At 44.0% G+C, this 17931-nt stretch overlaps 1 protein-coding gene across 4 annotated transcripts in view; it reads left to right on the forward strand.

The window, feature by feature from the left end:
- Dpp8 (dipeptidyl peptidase 8) overlaps window positions 1-17931 on the forward strand; it is a 47628-nt gene that overhangs the window by 22031 nt on the left and 7666 nt on the right. For 3 of the 4 annotated variants that reach the window (XM_076925788.1, XM_076925790.1, XM_076925789.1), the window contains exons 13-18: window positions 1845-1924; window positions 4874-5026; window positions 5265-5400; window positions 7855-8000; window positions 14703-14849; window positions 15937-16089. In XM_076925788.1, the coding sequence (XP_076781903.1) occupies window positions 1845-1924; window positions 4874-5026; window positions 5265-5400; window positions 7855-8000; window positions 14703-14849; window positions 15937-16089 (815 nt within the window). Of the gene's footprint in view, window positions 1-1844; window positions 1925-4873; window positions 5027-5264; window positions 5401-7854; window positions 8001-14702; window positions 14850-15195; window positions 15349-15936; window positions 16090-17931 lie in introns of those variants that run through there. The other variant, XM_076925791.1, reaches the window with a different exon arrangement.

The raw sequence follows: 17931 nt of genomic DNA on the forward strand, positions 1-17931 counted from the left end.
CTTATTTAATTTCTACATGTATGAGTATTTGCCTGCATGCATGCCTGTGTACAACATGCATGCCTGGTACTTGTAGAAGTCAGAGAAAGGAATAGATATCCTGGAACTGAAATTAACAGATGGTTGTGAGCCACCATGTAGGTTCTGGGAACCAAACCTGGGTCCTCTGCAAGAACAAGTGCTCTTAACTGCTGCCACCAAGCCAGCCTGAAGAGGTGCCCTGTGGTTTTGACACGGGGTCCTTAATGGTGAGGGAAATACGTATTCAAGTTCTTTGGATTCTTAGGTTTTTCTGAATGGTCTTTTAATTACTGGCATTTGGGGAGCAGCGAGCTTGAATCCAGCCAGGTTAAATACTATATATGACCATGTACTTTTCTTTAAAGATAGGCCAGCCCTTATATATCCTAAACAGAGTTTCCGTCCGTGAGCTTCAGCTCAGCTTAGCCCTGGACTTAAAACTGCCTCACTAGTTCCTCTGTTGCTCTGGAGTAAGTGCACTCAACAGGGAGAAGGCACAAAGAACTAAAGCAGTTCTTCTGCAGCAATAATATATATCGCAATCTCTTACTACTCGGTGACGGCCAAGCTCAGAGTGAGGCCCTGCTCCCAGCCCCTCTCTGCCAGTGCTCGGCCATGTGTGCACGTGCATCTTTCTAATTGCTTCATCTCAGGCTTTATACTTTGTAAGTATGTTCACTGGGTTTGTTTTTTCTTTCTCCTTCTTTCTTTCTCCCTGTTAGAGCTGTGATGAAACTCCTGTTGTTCACAGCAGTGTGTTATACGACACTCCATTCCCTCATAAAATAGCAACTACACTTCTGTGCCTCAGAAAAATAAAGTTGATCTCTTACTCACACCATCCTTAGCTGTTGCCAGAGATCTTGGCAGCTGGAAGAGAGAAGTGGTTTTCAGTTTTCATACTCGTCCTTAGACCTCTGAGAGACCCCATCCGGACAGATTCTCAGGCAGACACATGGGGCTTTTGACATTAGTGTGACTAAAAATAGCCAATTTAATTTTTGGCAAATGAAAATGAATTGCATTAATTTTCTTCTTGTTTGCTTTTAAAGTGGTTTGTTGTGTTTCCAGGACAAATGTCTTGTCAGCTTAGTAACCTCCATGTGGGATCAATGTCCAAGAAGGCAGGCGCTGTTTGTCTGGCTTTACCAGAAGAATCTATTCTGGTTGGGTGTGATGGCACACTCACTCCTTTATTCCAGCACTGAGGAGGCAGGAGTGGGTACATCTCTGTGAGTTCCAGGACAGTTCTTGGTATACAGAGCCAATTCCAGGGCCGCCAGGTTACATAGTAAAACACTGCCTCGAAGGATGTATTTCTGTTTTCACTTTCTGCATGAGTTTTTGGGTTTTTTAAAGGGGGCAAAGGGGGCATTGGTTATCATTCTTGAATATTTTGAAAACTTATAAGTTGGTTTTGTTGTCATTAAGTTGTTTGTTTGTTTGTTTGTTTGATACATACAGGGTCTTACTGTGTAGGCCTGACTGTCCTGGAACTCACTATGAAGACCAGGCTGGCCTCGAACTCAGAGATCCACCTCCCCTTGCCTCCCAAGTCCTAGGACTAAAAGTGTGTGCCACCATGCCTAGCTAGTAATCTTTAGTGACCATTTGAAATAACTAAATACCATTTAGTACAATATGACCAACAACTGTCTTTATCTACTTCCTAAACATTCTCATTACCTCAAACCTAACATTGATGATTTTGTTTTTGTTTTATTGCAGCTTTTTTGAAAAGACAGTTTAGAAAACTTTTCTACATTGTTTCATTTGCTTATGACCTGGAATAAATACTGAGTTTTGATTATATTCATCTTCAGGTGATTTCAAGTGTCCTATCAAAGAGGAGATCGCAATTACCAGTGGTGAATGGGAAGTACTCGGCCGGCACGGGTCTAATGTATGTCCTCTTACTCTACTAAGGTGTTAGGTCAGCCTCTGCTCGCATATAAAGTGCAGAAAAATGAATAATGTGTGTGTGTCTGTGTCTGTGTCTGTGTGTCCCCCCAGTGTTTTACAATACTGAGTTAGGGCCTAAAGAATGCAAGTTGTTACAAAGGAAGACTGTTAGTTTAGTCAGGGTATGGACACACACCTTCCCTCACAACAGTAGAGAGGCAGAGACAGGCGAATTTCTGTGAGGCTGAGGCCAGCCTGGCCTGCATAGCAAGCTTCAGGATACCCAGAGCTATACAGTAAGATCCTGTCTTTAAGAAGATTTATTTTAGCCGGGCGGTGGTGGCACACACCTTTAATCCCAGCACTTGGGAGGCAGAGGCAGGCGGATTTCTGAGTTCGAGGCCAGCCTGGTCTACAGAGTGAGCTCCAGGACAGCCAGGGCTACACAGAAAAACCCTGTCTCGAAAAACCGAGAAAAAAAAAAAAAGATTTATTTTAAATTAAAATGCTTACCTATTTTACTATAGCCATAGTCATAAGATACATTCCAGTTACTAAAGATTGCCATTTTCAGTTATTTTATTATATTATTTTGTGTGTGGGGGTGTTCTGCCTGCATGTATGTCTGTGCACCACATGCACTCCTGGTGCCTGTGAAGGCCAGAAGAGTGTCAGATCCCCAAGAACTGGAGTTCCAAACAGTTGTTAGCTCCGTGTGCCTGCTGAGAATAGAACCAAAGTCCTGTGGAAGCGAAGCCAGTACTTTTAAGCATTCACGGTCATTCCAGCCCAAGATCACCACTTTTAGATATATTATTGCCATTTAGTAAGGAAACAATTTGTGTGTTTAGGGTTTAACAATGCTGTGACTTAGCAAATAACCTTAAAATTATTTTTTAGACTTGATAGACTGTTCATGTTTTTATATTGAAATTATATCTAGCATTCCTAAGGTAGAATTTTTTTTTTCACTTATGTGTCATCTTATCTCACAGATTTAACCTTTTAAGCTTAGATCAGCAGGGAGGAGCTGTGGGCTGAGCATGCGGCTGTCCGTCATAGTGCAATGAGAGCGTGTGAGCATGCGGCTGTCCGTCACAACACAATGAGAGCGTGTGTTTGTGACTTTCTAGGTCTACGCTAGGGATTAGACTCAGCCTGAAGACACTGGGCAGGTGCTCCAGATTTGAGCTACATCCCAGCTGTTCTTGTGTTCTTACTTTGAGACTGGGTCTTTCTTGCTAAGTTTCCAGGTTGGCCTTGAACTTCACTCTGTAGAGCAAGCAGGCCATGAATCTCATTGCAGAATTCTAGGTTCTAATAACAAAACTTCTGCTGAGGTGTCTCAGTAGCTGAAGGCACTGGCTGCTAAGCCTCACAGCCGGAGTTGCATTCCTGGAGCCTACATAGTCGAAGGACAGGTGTGACTCTCATTTTGTCCTCTATTTGCCACATGCACAGACACGCACAAGCACACACACAGACACAGAGAGGCAGACACGTACACAAAACTATTTAATTGCAGGGATGGTAGCAGTTGGGGTTAAGAGCTACTGGATGATTCTGACATAAATCCCAAATTTGAATGAGCAGAGGATTATTTGGACAACTTAGTTTTTGGACACTCTAGTTTTTGTGGTGTATTTGTTCCTCTCAAATTGTTCCCTATTTCTCTGTGTTTGCTTTGTTTCTTGTCTTTATGTTGCCTTTTTCCTCCACAGCTTTTACAAGTCCCTCTGTTCTACTCAGACTTCTCACAGCAACAGCTGCAGAGTCTTCAAGCTGCAGCTCTGTGACTCTTAGAGATGAAGTGATGTTCAGAATGTGGTCCCAGACCAAGGGAACGGTGTTAGAGACACAGACTTAGCTCAGCCCAGTCCCCCTCAGAGAGCAGCGCTAGGACCCAGCAGTTAGAGACACAGACTTAGCTCAGCCCAGTCCCCCTCAGAGAGCAGTGCTGGGACCCAGCAGTCTGTTCAGTATCACTGAAGAGCCAGCCCTGCCGGATAGAAGCTCTCACATGAGACAGAGAACATAGACTTGCATAAGGGGTGAGGACAGTGTAGGGCCTGAGTCCCTGCCGTACAATCAGCCTTGACCTTCTGGAGAGATGACACATGCCTGTGGGGATTCTTGAATGTTTGTTTCCTACAGTAGTTGTGTGCATTTAGGGATGGACGCATCTATTTTAAAAAGTTGGTAGTGAAAGGTGTGTGGGTGTGAGAGAGAGAGAGACATTTAAGATACTTTTAGAATCTCTTTTATTTCTATAAAGCATTTTAAATTCTAGAAACTTTTCAGTAGGCTAGTAGAATTTTTTAAGGTAACAATGAAAGAAAACTGTTTCTTTAGACTGATGTAGTTTGCATAGAATATTAAGTAAATTCTATAATTCTGTTCCAGATAGTAACTTAAAAGACTTTACCCAGGGCTGGGACACTGGGTCTTCTCCAGTGTCGGTGCTTAACAATAAACCCTGTCCTTACTTATTTACAAACCACACTGTTGCTGAAGCTGGTTGATTTCAGTTATTTCTCAGCTTGATAGATAAAATGCTTTTGCAAATTTGTAGGAAAGCTCTAAAAAAAAAGTAGTAAGGTAGGAGAGAAATCAAATCAATCTTTTCTAAGTGGGCAAATCAGGTCTTATAGAGGGTATTCCCCAGAGGGATTGTCTATAAGGAAATAGTCGTCTCATTTTAAGGCAAGTACACAGTGCACTTGGTCAGGACATTATCCCAAAAGTGTGTAACTCAGCCTTTTACCTTCTGGATAAGATCTATTTTTAGCCATAAGGAAAACCAACTCACATTATCACTGGTAGGAAAAAAAAAAAAAAAAGACAAAAGAAGCCCAAGCCTGAGAACTCAGATGGGTCTGTTCTAGATGGGGGCTGTGTTGCTGGCTCGTCAGAACTGTGCTAGTATTGATTTGTGCTGTAATTTTTGCAGATCTGGGTTGACGAAGCCAGAAAGCTGGTGTATTTTGAAGGCACCAAAGACTCTCCTTTGGAGCATCATCTGTACGTGACCAGTTACGCAAACCCTGGTGACGTGGTGAGGCTGACTGACCGCGGCTACTCACATTCCTGCTGCCTCAGCCGGGTACTGGGAACCAGTTGGGACGGGATCCTTCATAGAAAGCCTGTGTTCACATAACATTCCTTTTGAGTAATGTGAAAGTTGTTGACATTGGCCCACAGAAGCCCCATCTAGGAAAAGCATTGTGTTTGCATCATTTGTCAAACTCCCATTGTCCTCTTGCCCCACTTTGGTGTGTGTGACCACAGGCAGCCTTCCCTGACTTCCTGTGGAAAGCCATTGCTATCTTTCTTTTCTCTAGCATTGCGACTTCTTCATAAGTAAGTACAGCAACCAGAAGAATCCACACTGCGTGTCCCTCTACAAACTCTCAAGTCCTGAAGATGACCCAGTCCATAAAACAAAAGAATTTTGGGCCACCATTTTGGATTCAGCAGGTACCTGGGCTTAAGTAGGATTGGTGTCACAGTGCACTGTGCTAGTGTCCTATGTCCGTGTCTCTTGGGTTGTCTCCCCATTGCTCAGCCCTGCCTGTCCCTGAGGTTCTGAGCTTCAGGTGGACCTCACTTCCTGTTCTGTCATCTGCTGAAGATGAGCTGGGTTGCCTCTCATCTGATCAGGAGCCTGTCTGAAAAGCCTTTTTGAAAAGTGGATTAAGATAATATATTCTAAACAAGCAAGACCTTTTGAGCAGAAAGGGTGATGCTTTAGGGAATCACCAGTTGGCTGCTTTCTGGAAGTTGTAAGTGCTTACCACGGCTGTCTTAATAGTAACCAGCACACTTGCTTACTGTGGAGCAAAGAGCACCGCAGAAAGACAGGCTCTCATTCTGTAGCACAGGCTTGACCTTACTCTGGAACCCAGGCTATCCTGAAACTCAGCAATCCTCATGTCTTGGCCTCCTAAGTACTATTATTTCAGGCATGAGCTGATCTGTTTTCCAAATGCCTGATTTCTGCGTCAGTCACTTTATAAGTTGTGGGGACACAGTAGCTGACAAACATTTATGGACAGGCTCATTCTGACTCCTGGTACAAGGTACAGTCTGAAAGGCAGGGAGTCATGGGGGCAGGGCCGGAGCTTCAGGAGGCTGACAGTCACATGGTATGCACAGTCAGAAAGCAGAGAGATGCAGTTCCTCCACTCCCTTCTTTTTCTCTATTCTGTCAGGGACCCCAGCCTAAAGCATGCCATCCACATTAGAGGGCTCCTCCCCAATTAACCAGTCTAGACGATCCCTCACAGACACAACTGAAAAGATACCTATCACAATCCCTTCTCTCTTAAGATTTATTTTTATTATTTTTATTTATGTTAATGTGTGTGCCCTCCCAAGTGGTGGGATTAAAGGTGTGTGGCACTGCTCCGTGCCAGCCACTACAACTTCTCACATGTAATGAATAGATTTGTTTTATGTGTCTATCTTTAAATCTATTTTTGTGTTAAGTATTTTCACTCATTACTTTTGACTAAAAGATTTACGTATCAATGTGGGGCTGTGGGTTCTGGAGAGATGGCTCAGTGGTTAAGAATGCTGACTGCTCTTCCAGAGATCCTGAGTTCAGTTCCCAGCAACCACATGGTGGCTTACAACCTTCTGAAGTGGGATCTGATGCCCTCTTCTGGTGTGTCTGAAGACAGTGTGCTACATAAGTAAATAAATCTTTTTTAAAAATGTGGGGCTGAGGAGATGGCTTAGTGGGTAAGAGTGCTTGCTGTCCGACCACCAGGGCCTGAGTTCAAATCCTCAGCCCCTATATAAAAGCCAGATATACCTGTGTGTGCTTGTAATTCTGCACTGGAGAAAGGACATAGATGGATCCCAGGACCTTAATAGTCAGCCAGCCATGCAGAAACGGCAAGTTTCTCAGTCAGGGATTGTTTTGAGGCAATAGGGTGGAAACTGATAAGGGCTCACAGGTAGAGAAACCTTTGCACTCACACCTGCACCGCACACACACACATTTGATGCAACACACACAAATAAGAAGCTGGGTGGGGTGGTACACGCCTTTAATTTTAGCACTGAGGGACAGAGGCAGGTGGCTCTCTGTGAGTTTGAGGCCAGCCTGAAACAAGTTCAAGTTCCAGAACAGCCAGGGCTGTGTAGAGAGACCCTAAATAATAAATAAATAAATAAATAAATAAATAAATAAATAATTTTTAAGTAATTTTTTTTAAAATTTCATGTGCATTGGAGTTTTGCCTGGATATATGTCCCTGTGGGTGGGGCGGTAATCAGATCACCTGGAACTGAAGTTACAGACAGTTGTGAGCTGCATTGTGGGTACTGGGAATTAAACCCAGGTTGTCTGGAAGAACAGTCAATGCTCTTAACTACTGAGCCATCTCTCCAGCCCCATTAAATAATTTTTTTAAAAATTTAAACTGGTGCAGACCAAAGGATTTGTGTATACTTTAAAGTTCAGGAATATAGTTGGCAGCAACCTCTGCTTTTATGTGACATCACTGTGCACAGGCCCTGAGAGGAAGATGGTGTAGCTTCAGTGAGCTAAAGACTGGGGCTGACTAAGCTAAATACAGGGTCCTTGTCCCCTGACCACAGCTTTCTTGACATGCATGCCTGTTGCTGGTCAGGTGTGTGGTTTAACCACCGATAAGTGAAGACTGAACTTGGTACCAGATATTTCATTTTGCATATAAACACCTCCTAGGCTCTGAGGGCTATGCAAAACTCTGTGCCCGCATCTGAAAAAAGACAGCTTGGTCTTTATTCATTCTGTTCTTAAATGCCTACTTATTGCTTGTCTTACCTGAGAGAGGGACAGTAGTTGTTGGTGGGCAGGGAGCTGAGTCTTGATCTTCCTTCTTGGACTTCAGGTTGCACGGCTCCTCTGAGATTTCTCTATGGCTCTGTTGCTGCCCACAGGCCCTCTTCCCGACTACACCCCTCCAGAAATCTTTTCTTTCGAAAGTACTACTGGATTTACACTGTATGGAATGTTGTATAAGCCTCATGACCTACAACCTGGAAAGAAATACCCCACTGTGCTCTTCATATATGGTGGTCCCCAGGTGAGTATATAGACTCATATAAATGTATATACAAACACGTATGTATTTTTAGGTGATTTTTCTTATGTGTATGAGTATTTCTTTCTGCATGTATGTCTGTGCATCATGTACCTACCTGATGACTGCAGAGTTCAGAAAAGCGTGTCAGATCCCCTGGAACCGTAGTTACAGACATTGTGAGCTTTCATGTGGGTGCTGGGAATAGAACCTGAGGCCTCTGGAAGAGCAGCCAGTCTTAACCATCTCTCCTGCTGTGATTCTTGGTTTTTGTTTTTAATGTCTAGATAGTTAAGATAGAATTTGAAGGCTGGACATACATTTATAATCCCAGCCCTTGGGAGGCAGAAGCAGGAAGATGGCTGCCAGCAAGTGGGTAGGAACACTGGCTGTGCAAGCAAGAGTTCTAATCCCAACCCTCATGTCAGGTAAAAAGCTGGGTGTGTTTGTGCCTGGAACCCTCATCCTGTGGGGGTGATGGCAGGAGGATCAGTAGGTTTGCCTGGCTCCAGGCTCAGTGAGAGACCCCTTTTCAAAGGAATAAGGCAAGATACCGGGAAGCTTCCTTCTCTGGTCTCTGCACAGTGAATACAGAGTACTGGCTAGCACGTGACTGCTAAGTAAACACTGTTGCTAAACAGAGTGTCGTGCGTGGGAACTGGTGGCCACGTCCTTCCAGCACTTACTTCTGCTTCAGGTTCAGTGCCCAGAACCACAGAAATAAATTAAAATTGAAAACAAGATATTTATGCCTGCTTACATAGATTTTCCATTGAATCCTTCAATAAATTAGAATATAATTACAGCATTTTTATAATGTTATTCTTGGACTCAGTAATATCCTTTATAATTACATTCAATTATTCATTCTCTGATACATCTAAGCCTCATATTGTGTAGAAAATAAGGTAAAAGTAAAGTAACAAAGCCGTTAACTCTCCAAATAATGAACTGTTATGTTGTGTATTGTGTCAAATCATTTGCTGTCATTAAGTGTGTTTCATGAGCAAAATAATCATAGCTATCAGCGTACATCAGGAGCAGTGTGAATTAGGCTTCTGCTAAAAATAGGAAATTTGGGGGGTGGAAAAATGGCTTAGTGGTTAAGAGCACCCACCACACCTGCTGCTCTTCCAGAGGTCTGAAGTTCAATTCCCAGCAACCACATGGCAGCTGACGCCCTCTTCTGGCATGCCGGTATAAATGCAGATAGAGTGTTCATATTCATAAAATAAAATAAATGAATCTTTAAAAATATTTAAAAATATGAAATTTAGTGGGCTGTGATGGTGTATGCCTTTAATGGGAAACAGGCAGACATCTCTTGAGTTCAAAGCCAAACCGTTCAGGACAGCTAGGGATACATAGTGAGACCCTGTTTTCAGAAAATCAAGAGAAACAATGCACAACAAATAAAAACAATAAAACACACACATAACAACAAGAAAGCAGAAAGGAACAAGTGCTGTGTCAGGGACCTATGAGCTTTATACGGCTTAGCATCAAACCAGATTTTAAGATTCCTTAATGTAAGTAATTTAAAAAGATGCCTGTTATCAGTAACCATCAGGGAAATTCAGCCCAGAACCACAGGGGTCTCACATGCGCATCCGTTAGGAGGCTGTTAAAGTGCACTGCGTTAGGCGAGATGTGGAGGAATCGGACCCTGGTTCAGTGTTGGTGCAACCTGGAGTGATGTGGACACTACACAGACAGTATGGTGGCTCCTCAGAAAACCAAGCTCGAAATCGCCTTTTCCCTTGTGCATTCGTACCCCTAAAGAAGTGAAACCAGACATAGGAAGAGCTATTTATATATCCATTTACACACTGACCAGGAGACAGAAGTATCTCAGGTACCTGATAACAGATGGATGTGTAAATAAATACAATACAGTATAAACAGAAAATGAGGGCTGGTGAGATGGATCAGAGGGCGGAAGCACTTGTTGCCAAGACTTACAGTCCAAGTTCAGTTTCTAGGACCCATGTGGAGGAAGGAAGGATCTGGCTTCAGGAACTAGTCCTCTGACTGTTACACACACACCATGGCATACACACCACACAAAACATTAAACATGGGATGAGCTTTGGTGGCGCACACCTTTAGTTCCAGCACTTGGGAGGCAGAGGCAGGAGGATTTCTGAGTTTGAGGCCAGCCTGGTCTACAGAGTGAGTTCCAGGACAGCCAGGGCTACACAGAGAAACCCTGTCTCGAAAAACAAAAATTTAAACATGTAATGAAATGTTATTCGTCCTTAAAAGGGGGGGAATAGGGCCAACAAGATGGTGCAGCAGGTCAGAGTGTCTGCGGCCAAGCCTACCACCCAGAGTTCATTCCATGGCCACATGGTGGAAGGAAAGAGCTAACTCCCTCTTCTGACCTGTGCACACACCCACATACCCAGAGAGAGAATAGCTATTTTTTAGTTTTGTTTTTTTAGTTAACTAGGAAGCTGACGCCTGCTACAACATTGTGAAGCATGAGAATATTGTGTGCAGTGAAGCCAGCCAGTCGTAAAGGATACGTGCACTTCTCCCTTTGCACGAGGTTCCTGTAATAGGCAGATTTGAGACGCAGTAGCGGTTGTCAGAGACTAGGGTGGAGAGTGGAGCGTGGGTGAATGGGGTGGGGGCTGCTGGGGGAAGACAAGGATGTGGACATGGATAACGGTTTTGGGTGTGCACTGGTAAAGGTTGTGTCTATTTTACCATGATAAAATTATCTCCAACTCAATTTTAATTATTTTGAATGCTTAAATACAGCTATGCTTTTTTGCACTTAATGAAATCAGCAGGTCTGCATGTGGTTTTTTAAAAGGTGTGACTTGATGATGTGCTGATTTCCTTCCCAGCATGCTCTTGGGAAACAAGGTTTGGTTGGCAGGATTAGCTGGTGTTGTGTTTGCCAGGAGAGGTTTCCATGAGGTTCCAGCCACTGTAGGGCCTCTGACACTCAGCCCCCCAGGAGGAATGTTCATCTTCCTTGAATCCTCAGAGGGATTAATCCTGTAAAAATTCCTTAATGTAAAACCAAATCTTTCTGTTAGCACATAATCTTGTAAAATGCTTGATCCTACAAGAATGCAGTGGCCTGAGGCCCCGACCGACCATGTTCTTCCTTAGAGTGTGTGTAGATTGGAATAGGAAGTCACTGAAACGGCTACAGTGCCAGAGCTCCCAGGACCAAGCCATCCGTTTCTGTGGGTCAGATGAAGGTGAAGTGAGGAGCTGAGAGGAAAGGTCAGTGGTAGGATGCTTATCCACAGGCCTGGTTTCAAGCCTAGCACTGAAGAAGATTGAATGAATGAATGAATGAATGAATGAATGAATGAATAGAAGAGATGTTTGTTTGGGATGGGGATCTTGAGATAGATAGATAGATAGATAGATAGATAGATAGATAGATAGATGATAGATAGATAGATAGATATGTATATAGATACAGATATAGATATATCTCCCTGGCTAATCTTGAGTTTTTCCTGTAGACCAAGGTAACCTCAAAGTTGTAGTGATGTACCTGCTTCTGTCTCCTGAGTGCTGGGATTACAAGTATAAGCCAACATGCCCAGCAATTCATAAATATTTATTTAAAAGGTACTCACATTCTTTAAAATGTGACAGATACTTTTGTACAAATAGAAATGAGAACAGATTGGGTGGACCAGCAAGATGCTTATTTAATAAGGGCATTTGCTGCCAAACCAGACAATCTGAGTTCTATCTCAGGGACCCACATGATGAGAGAGAACTGACTCCTTCAAGTTGCCCTCTGACCGGTCTATAATTCTATAATTCATATTCTCTCTCCTCCCTCTCTCTCTCTCTTTCTCCCTCTCTCTCTGTTTCTCAAACACACACACACACACACACACACACAAATAAATATAAACCATCTGCCTATACATGTTATATATAATATATATGTTTCTGTGTTCATACATATATACATATATATAATGTAAATGTTTTAAAGCAGGTGAAGCTAGATGGTAGCATTGCAGTTTGCAGAACTGTTTCTGAGGAAGAATGTTTGGACTCAGTTATTCTCAGATCCCTTCTTGGAGAAGCAGAAGGCCTCCAGATTGCAAAGGCAAGCCTGTCACTGGGGCCTGAGTGTCTACATCAGAACTCGCAGAGATCTGCCCGCCTCTGTGTCTGGAGTGCTGGGATTAAAGGCTTGTGCCACCGCTAGCTTCTCTTTTAATTGTTATTAATAACTGCAAGTCCAGTTAATGCTGCTTATGTGTGCTGATAACTGAGGTTTTAAAACTTAAATACTTGAATGGACATTTCAAAACATACAGATACATGGTAGTAACTGTGCATAGGAGAGAATACACAAACTCCTCAGTTACCAGAGAGCTCCAGGTCAATGCCTCCGTGTGAGCAGAGCCTCATACAGTACAGTAGGCAAGGAAATGGCACAGCTGCTTTAGTTTTTAAATTAATGTAACAATTGCATATGTTTACGAGATATCCCGTGATTTAGGGGCTTTTTTTAGGTTTTGAGATGAGGTCTTATTTTATTTCCCAGGCTTAAGTGGTCTTCCTGCCTCAGCTTCCTCCGAGCTCAAACTATAGACTTTGGTGCCCCAGCCCTCTCTCATTATTTTGTGTTTATATGTGTGTATGCATATACAATGTAGGGGGTTGGTGTGGCATAGTGTGCATGTGGAGACCAGAGAACAACTCTGTGCAGTTTTCTCTTACCTTTAATGGATTCCAGAAATCAAACTCAGGTCACCTGACTTACACAGCAGGCTTTTTCCTTACCAAGCCATGTCTCCATCCCATCTTTTTTCTTTATTTGAGATAGGGTCTCAATGTGTAGCCCTGGCTGGCCTGGAACTCACTTTATAGGCCAGGATGGCCTCAAATTCACAGAGATCCGCCTGCCTCCGCCTCCCAAGAGTTAGGATTAAAGGCGCATGCCACCACGCCGCCACGCCGCCACGCCGGGCTCCTCATTTGTATCAGAACCTCTTTTTATCTTAGTGTCCAGCACTGCAAATTACAGTCTCATGTTGCTTTACAACCCAAAAACCTTCTGGGAAATGTCACTAGGCTGTTTGATCATTGGACAGGCATCATAGAGTATATGCTTATCAAACCTAGCTGTCACACTCTGTCACACTCTGTATGACTTGTTCGTGCAGTTGTGACATGCAGCAAGTGTGCAAATGTGTAAGAGTGCTGCAGTGGAACCACATTGTTCTAATATATGAACTTTTGTGTGTATGGCACTGGGATTGAACCCAGGACTTTCTGCATAATAATTACTCAGTCCATGACTGGACTACACAAATAACTCTAAACTCCTTTCATTATCATTAGCAGGAGGACACTCCAAATAATGATTTTAAAAGTATGTAACATGAACCTGGTAGTCCACACCTGTAATCTCATCTTTGGGGGAGCTGGAGGCAGAAGCAGGCAGATGGCAAGTTCAAAACCTGACACACTGAATGAGTCCAGCCTTGACAACTTAGACTCTAAAAATAAAAAAGAGACCTGAGGGCTGGGGGTGGGGGGGTGGGGGGGCTGTGCCTTTGATCTGAGCAGAGACAAGCGGTGGATCTATATGGGTTCAAGGAGAGCCTGGTCTATAGACTGAGTTCTAGGACAGCCAGGGCTATAGAGAGACACCCTGTCTCAAATAAATAAATAATCAAACAAACAACAAGAAAGGGCTCCGAGGCTATAGCTGAGGGCCCTCGGTTCAGTCCCAGCTATGAAACGCACACACCAGTAAGCTGGTCCTCTGTTAGCAGCCATAGTTCAGTGCGCCCTCAGAACACTGGCAGTGCCGTCCCTTGTTCACACTAACATTGCCCCAAACACAGGAGTAATGCACCGTGTCACGCCAGCTGTGCTGTCATTAGACATTTTCAGCTCTGCCATGATCCCACGGGACCACCATTTCGTGAGTGCCCTGAGCTGACTGAAACCTGAGCGTGTGGGCGTGGCTCACTCCTCTCAGTGGCTACCGCTCCATTTCTAGGACAGCCCCAGACACAGTCACTCTCTCCATCTCTCTAGCATGATAAAGGGATTTAAAAATCATGATACTTGCCGGGCATGGTGGCGCATGCCTTTAATCCCAGCACTTGGGAGGCAGATTTCTGAGTTCGAGGCCAGCCTGGTCTACAGAGTGAGTTCCAGGACAGCCAGAGCTACACAGAGAAACCCTGTCTCGAAAAAAAAAAAAAAAAAAAAAAAAAAAAAATCATGATACTTTTACACTAATTTGTCTAACAGGAGAAAAATAACCAGACTGATGACAGTGTTCATTAAAATGCTACATCTCCTCACTGTCACTCAACAGCAACTGCAGAAGAGACACGCGGGGCAAGAAAATATTAATTTTCCTTGTCACTGTTACTCGAATGACATATTCTTTGATATAGATAATTCGGCAACTTTCTCTGTGGGGTGGATTGACTTCCCTTACTTACACCTTAATTATCTGAGCTAGAGTGAAGCCTGCAGTAGCTGGTATTTGCTGGGAAACTTTAACCTGAGACTAAGTGTGAGCAGCACAAACACGCCTAGACTTGAGCAAATGTAAAAGTGGACCCTTCACACTTTCAAAGGGAGGAGAGCAGCAGGTACAGTCAGCCTCCTGGTGCTCGCAGGGGCTGCCACCCCGTGCTCCGCATGCTGCCTCGTCACGTCACTGAAGATGTGGTTCTCTTCCAGGTGCAGCTGGTGAACAACCGGTTTAAAGGAGTCAAGTACTTCCGCCTGAACACCCTGGCCTCCCTGGGCTATGTGGTTGTGGTGATAGACAACAGGGGATCCTGTCACCGAGGGCTTAAATTTGAAGGCGCCTTTAAATATAAAATGGTGTGTGAACATCAAATGTTTTCATTTTCTTTGAGTTGGGGGAGGACCTGAGTGACAAAGTGAGGGAGCACGAGCTAGAAGTGAGCAGTGGGAAGGAAGGCACAGTTGGGTTTACGTTATACTCACTCCTGGACTCCTGTATGTAACTCCCAAGAGCTGAGATAGAACCACTTCTGCATAAAAAATACTCTTCCAGGTTGTACCTGCACCTCCCCACAAAGCAGCCCCATTAGCTTGCAGAGTCCCGTTTACAGCTAAGGAATAATTGAGATTTGTTCTGTCCTCTGTGAAGAGGGAAACCAACTGGTTAGTTCCTTCCTTGTGACAAGCCTCTTTCTCTCTGCAGGAAGCTTTAAATGCTACCTTTTAGAGATGCCCCAGGTCCTTTCTGCTGCTTTGGGAAATGATGACAGGCCGATGTTCCTTTTGCACAGTAAGGCAGTCCCTGTGGGTGCCAGTGTGTTGGACATGCTGAGTAAGGCATGGGACGCTCCCCCACAGACAGCCCTTTGGCCTTATGTTGTATTCTCATGTAAGTTTTTGGTTGTTTTATTTTTCGGTTTTGGCTCAGTGAAGTGAGACTGTGTGCACTGGCAGGCCAAGTGATGCCCTGGGTGGTACTGGCAGGAATTCAGCCATCCGGAGCTTTGCTAGAGGCAACATGCTGGGAAGGAGGAAGTTAGGCCCGGGTAATCCCTCTGCTTTGGTGCACTTAAGTGCTAAAAGGAGAAGTAAAATTAATCTCTTAAAGGGGCTGCATTTTTGTCTTTGGATAGAGGAAGGCTTGTTACAAGGAAGTTGCTGGCCTCTTAGCAGACAACAGAACAAATGGAGTGGGAGAGACGCTGGGGCTAGGGACAGTGTGGGCAGTGACAGGAAAGGCCTGGAGACTCAACCCCCATCAGCCATCGGAGTAGGAGCAGGAGCAAGTCCTTACCTATAGATGCATTTTTATTTTACATTTCCTGAGGCAAAATAGAATATCACTTGTTCTCCAGGAACTTTTAGTAAAAGCATGAAACAACTTAAAAAAAATTCTCTAAGACTGGTGTACATCAGAACCAGTGAGCTTCCCCCTTCTTGACAGGGTCAGATAGAAATCGATGATCAAGTGGAAGGACTCCAGTACCTGGCGTCTCAGTACGACTTCATTGACTTGGACCGCGTGGGCATCCACGGCTGGTCCTACGGCGGCTACCTCTCCCTGATGGCGCTAATGCAGAGGTCTGATATCTTCCGGGTACGTAGCTGTTGTTGTATTTCCGTGTGTGTTTGTTTTCTTGATTTGGGGGGTTTGTTTTAGGCAGAGTTTCTCTGGCTGGCCTGGAACTCAGAGATTTTCTTGCCTCTGCCTCCCAAGTGCTGGGATTAAGGTTGTGTACCACCACCACCCAGCTCTCTATTTGTTTTTGTAATTAGACAGACTTCTCTGTTACTCGAAGACACCTGAAAACAATAATTTTTTGAAGGTTCACGGTGTTGTCAGTATTGTAGAATATTGGGTCTGTGTTTTACAACGTGGCAAATGTGTCTTCTTGTTAACATGGCTTTTTAAACACTCATCAGCTTGGGCACCAGTTTATAACTGCTTGTATATGCCGAAGATTAAAAGTCATGATTGGTAAGACGCACACAGTTACTGGATTGTAACTACTGGTTTACTTACTAAAACACGTCGCTGTCCTACGCCCTGGTGTATCCTCAACAACTAGTAGTGCTTAACAGAGTAAGTCCTCAGTAGACCTGTGTCCAGCACAGGGCCCTAAACAAATTCTGTTGAGTGAACTGAATATTTACATGCTTATAGTTCTTTTAATTCTTATAACTTTGTACTGAAAAGGCTATATAAACATGATAATTACTAGGAGAATAGGGATGAGTGGGCAGATGGGCTGTCCCTGCTAGGAGTCTTGCTCCTGCCAGGACTCAGAGCCTGGGTTTGCTCCCTGGGTCTCAAGTAGTGGGCGGAGAGAGCCAGCTCCTGAACGTTGTCCTCGACCTTTGACCTCCGCAGCCACACCATCTAACATGTGCACCCACGCAGATCTCACAGGCTTGTATGAAAGTGTCTTTTTTTTTTTTTTTTTAAAAGAAAGGAAGGGTGTAGTGACAATGGCCCGGCAGATAAAGTGCCCACCGCCAAGCCTCGCACTGAGTTCAGGGCCCACACAGTGCAAGAACAAACTGACCCTCCTGAATATGACCACGCGCGTAGATAGCTAGTTACGTTAAAAAAAAAAAATACAAATTAAGAGCAGTAATTTTTATATATTAGTAATACAGTTCTACTACGCAGTGAGCAATTTTTATTTTTTGTTTTGGGGTTTGTTTTAAGACAAGCTGGCCTCTAACTTGTTGTATGGTTGAAGGTAATCTGAACTTCTAATCCTTCTGCCTGCACCTTCTGAGTGCTGGGATTACAGGTGTGCAGCACTCTGCCCTGTGTATGGAGAATAATTATTAGGAACAAAATAGCCAGGCACAGTGGCATGCACCTGTAATCCTGGGACCTGCCGCAGGCAAGGAAGCAGAAGAGTTGCCAGCTTGAGGCTAGCCTGGACTACCTAATGAAACACTATCTGTAAAACAAAGGAAATTAATTAAAATATCTAAATATAAAACTACATAGAAGCTTTAAAATGAAGTGTTTTACTTACATATACTCCAATCATCTTAAAGTCTGTATTGCTTAAGGAAAAAGAAGCTAAAAGGAAGCAGAAATGTGAAGCAGTGGGTGCTTTCTGTAGGTGAGGTTTGCAGTCTACCTGTTCCCAGAGGGGGATGGGTTCTCAAGGATGTCTTGTTCAGTATCTGCTTTGGGTAAAGGAGCTCATGGCTTGGATTTCAGCTGTCCCAGTTTCAGGGCATGGTGCAGGGTGGACCTGTGGGACATGAAGCTTATTGACTCATGCAGTGTCAGGTTTGTGACCTTGGCACCTGGCTTCAGGCTCCTGCCTGTCCTGAGATGTGTGCCCAGTAGTGGGACTAAAGCATTGCAAGGATAATTTTAGCTTATATATCTGCAGCTGTAAGGTATCTTTGCTAGCCCTCTTTTCTGGGACACAGCTGACTGTCCGTGTTC

The sequence above is a fragment of the Arvicanthis niloticus genome, chromosome 26 (genome assembly GCF_011762505.2).
Source record: "Arvicanthis niloticus isolate mArvNil1 chromosome 26, mArvNil1.pat.X, whole genome shotgun sequence".
Classification (NCBI taxonomy): domain Eukaryota; kingdom Metazoa; phylum Chordata; class Mammalia; order Rodentia; family Muridae; genus Arvicanthis; species Arvicanthis niloticus.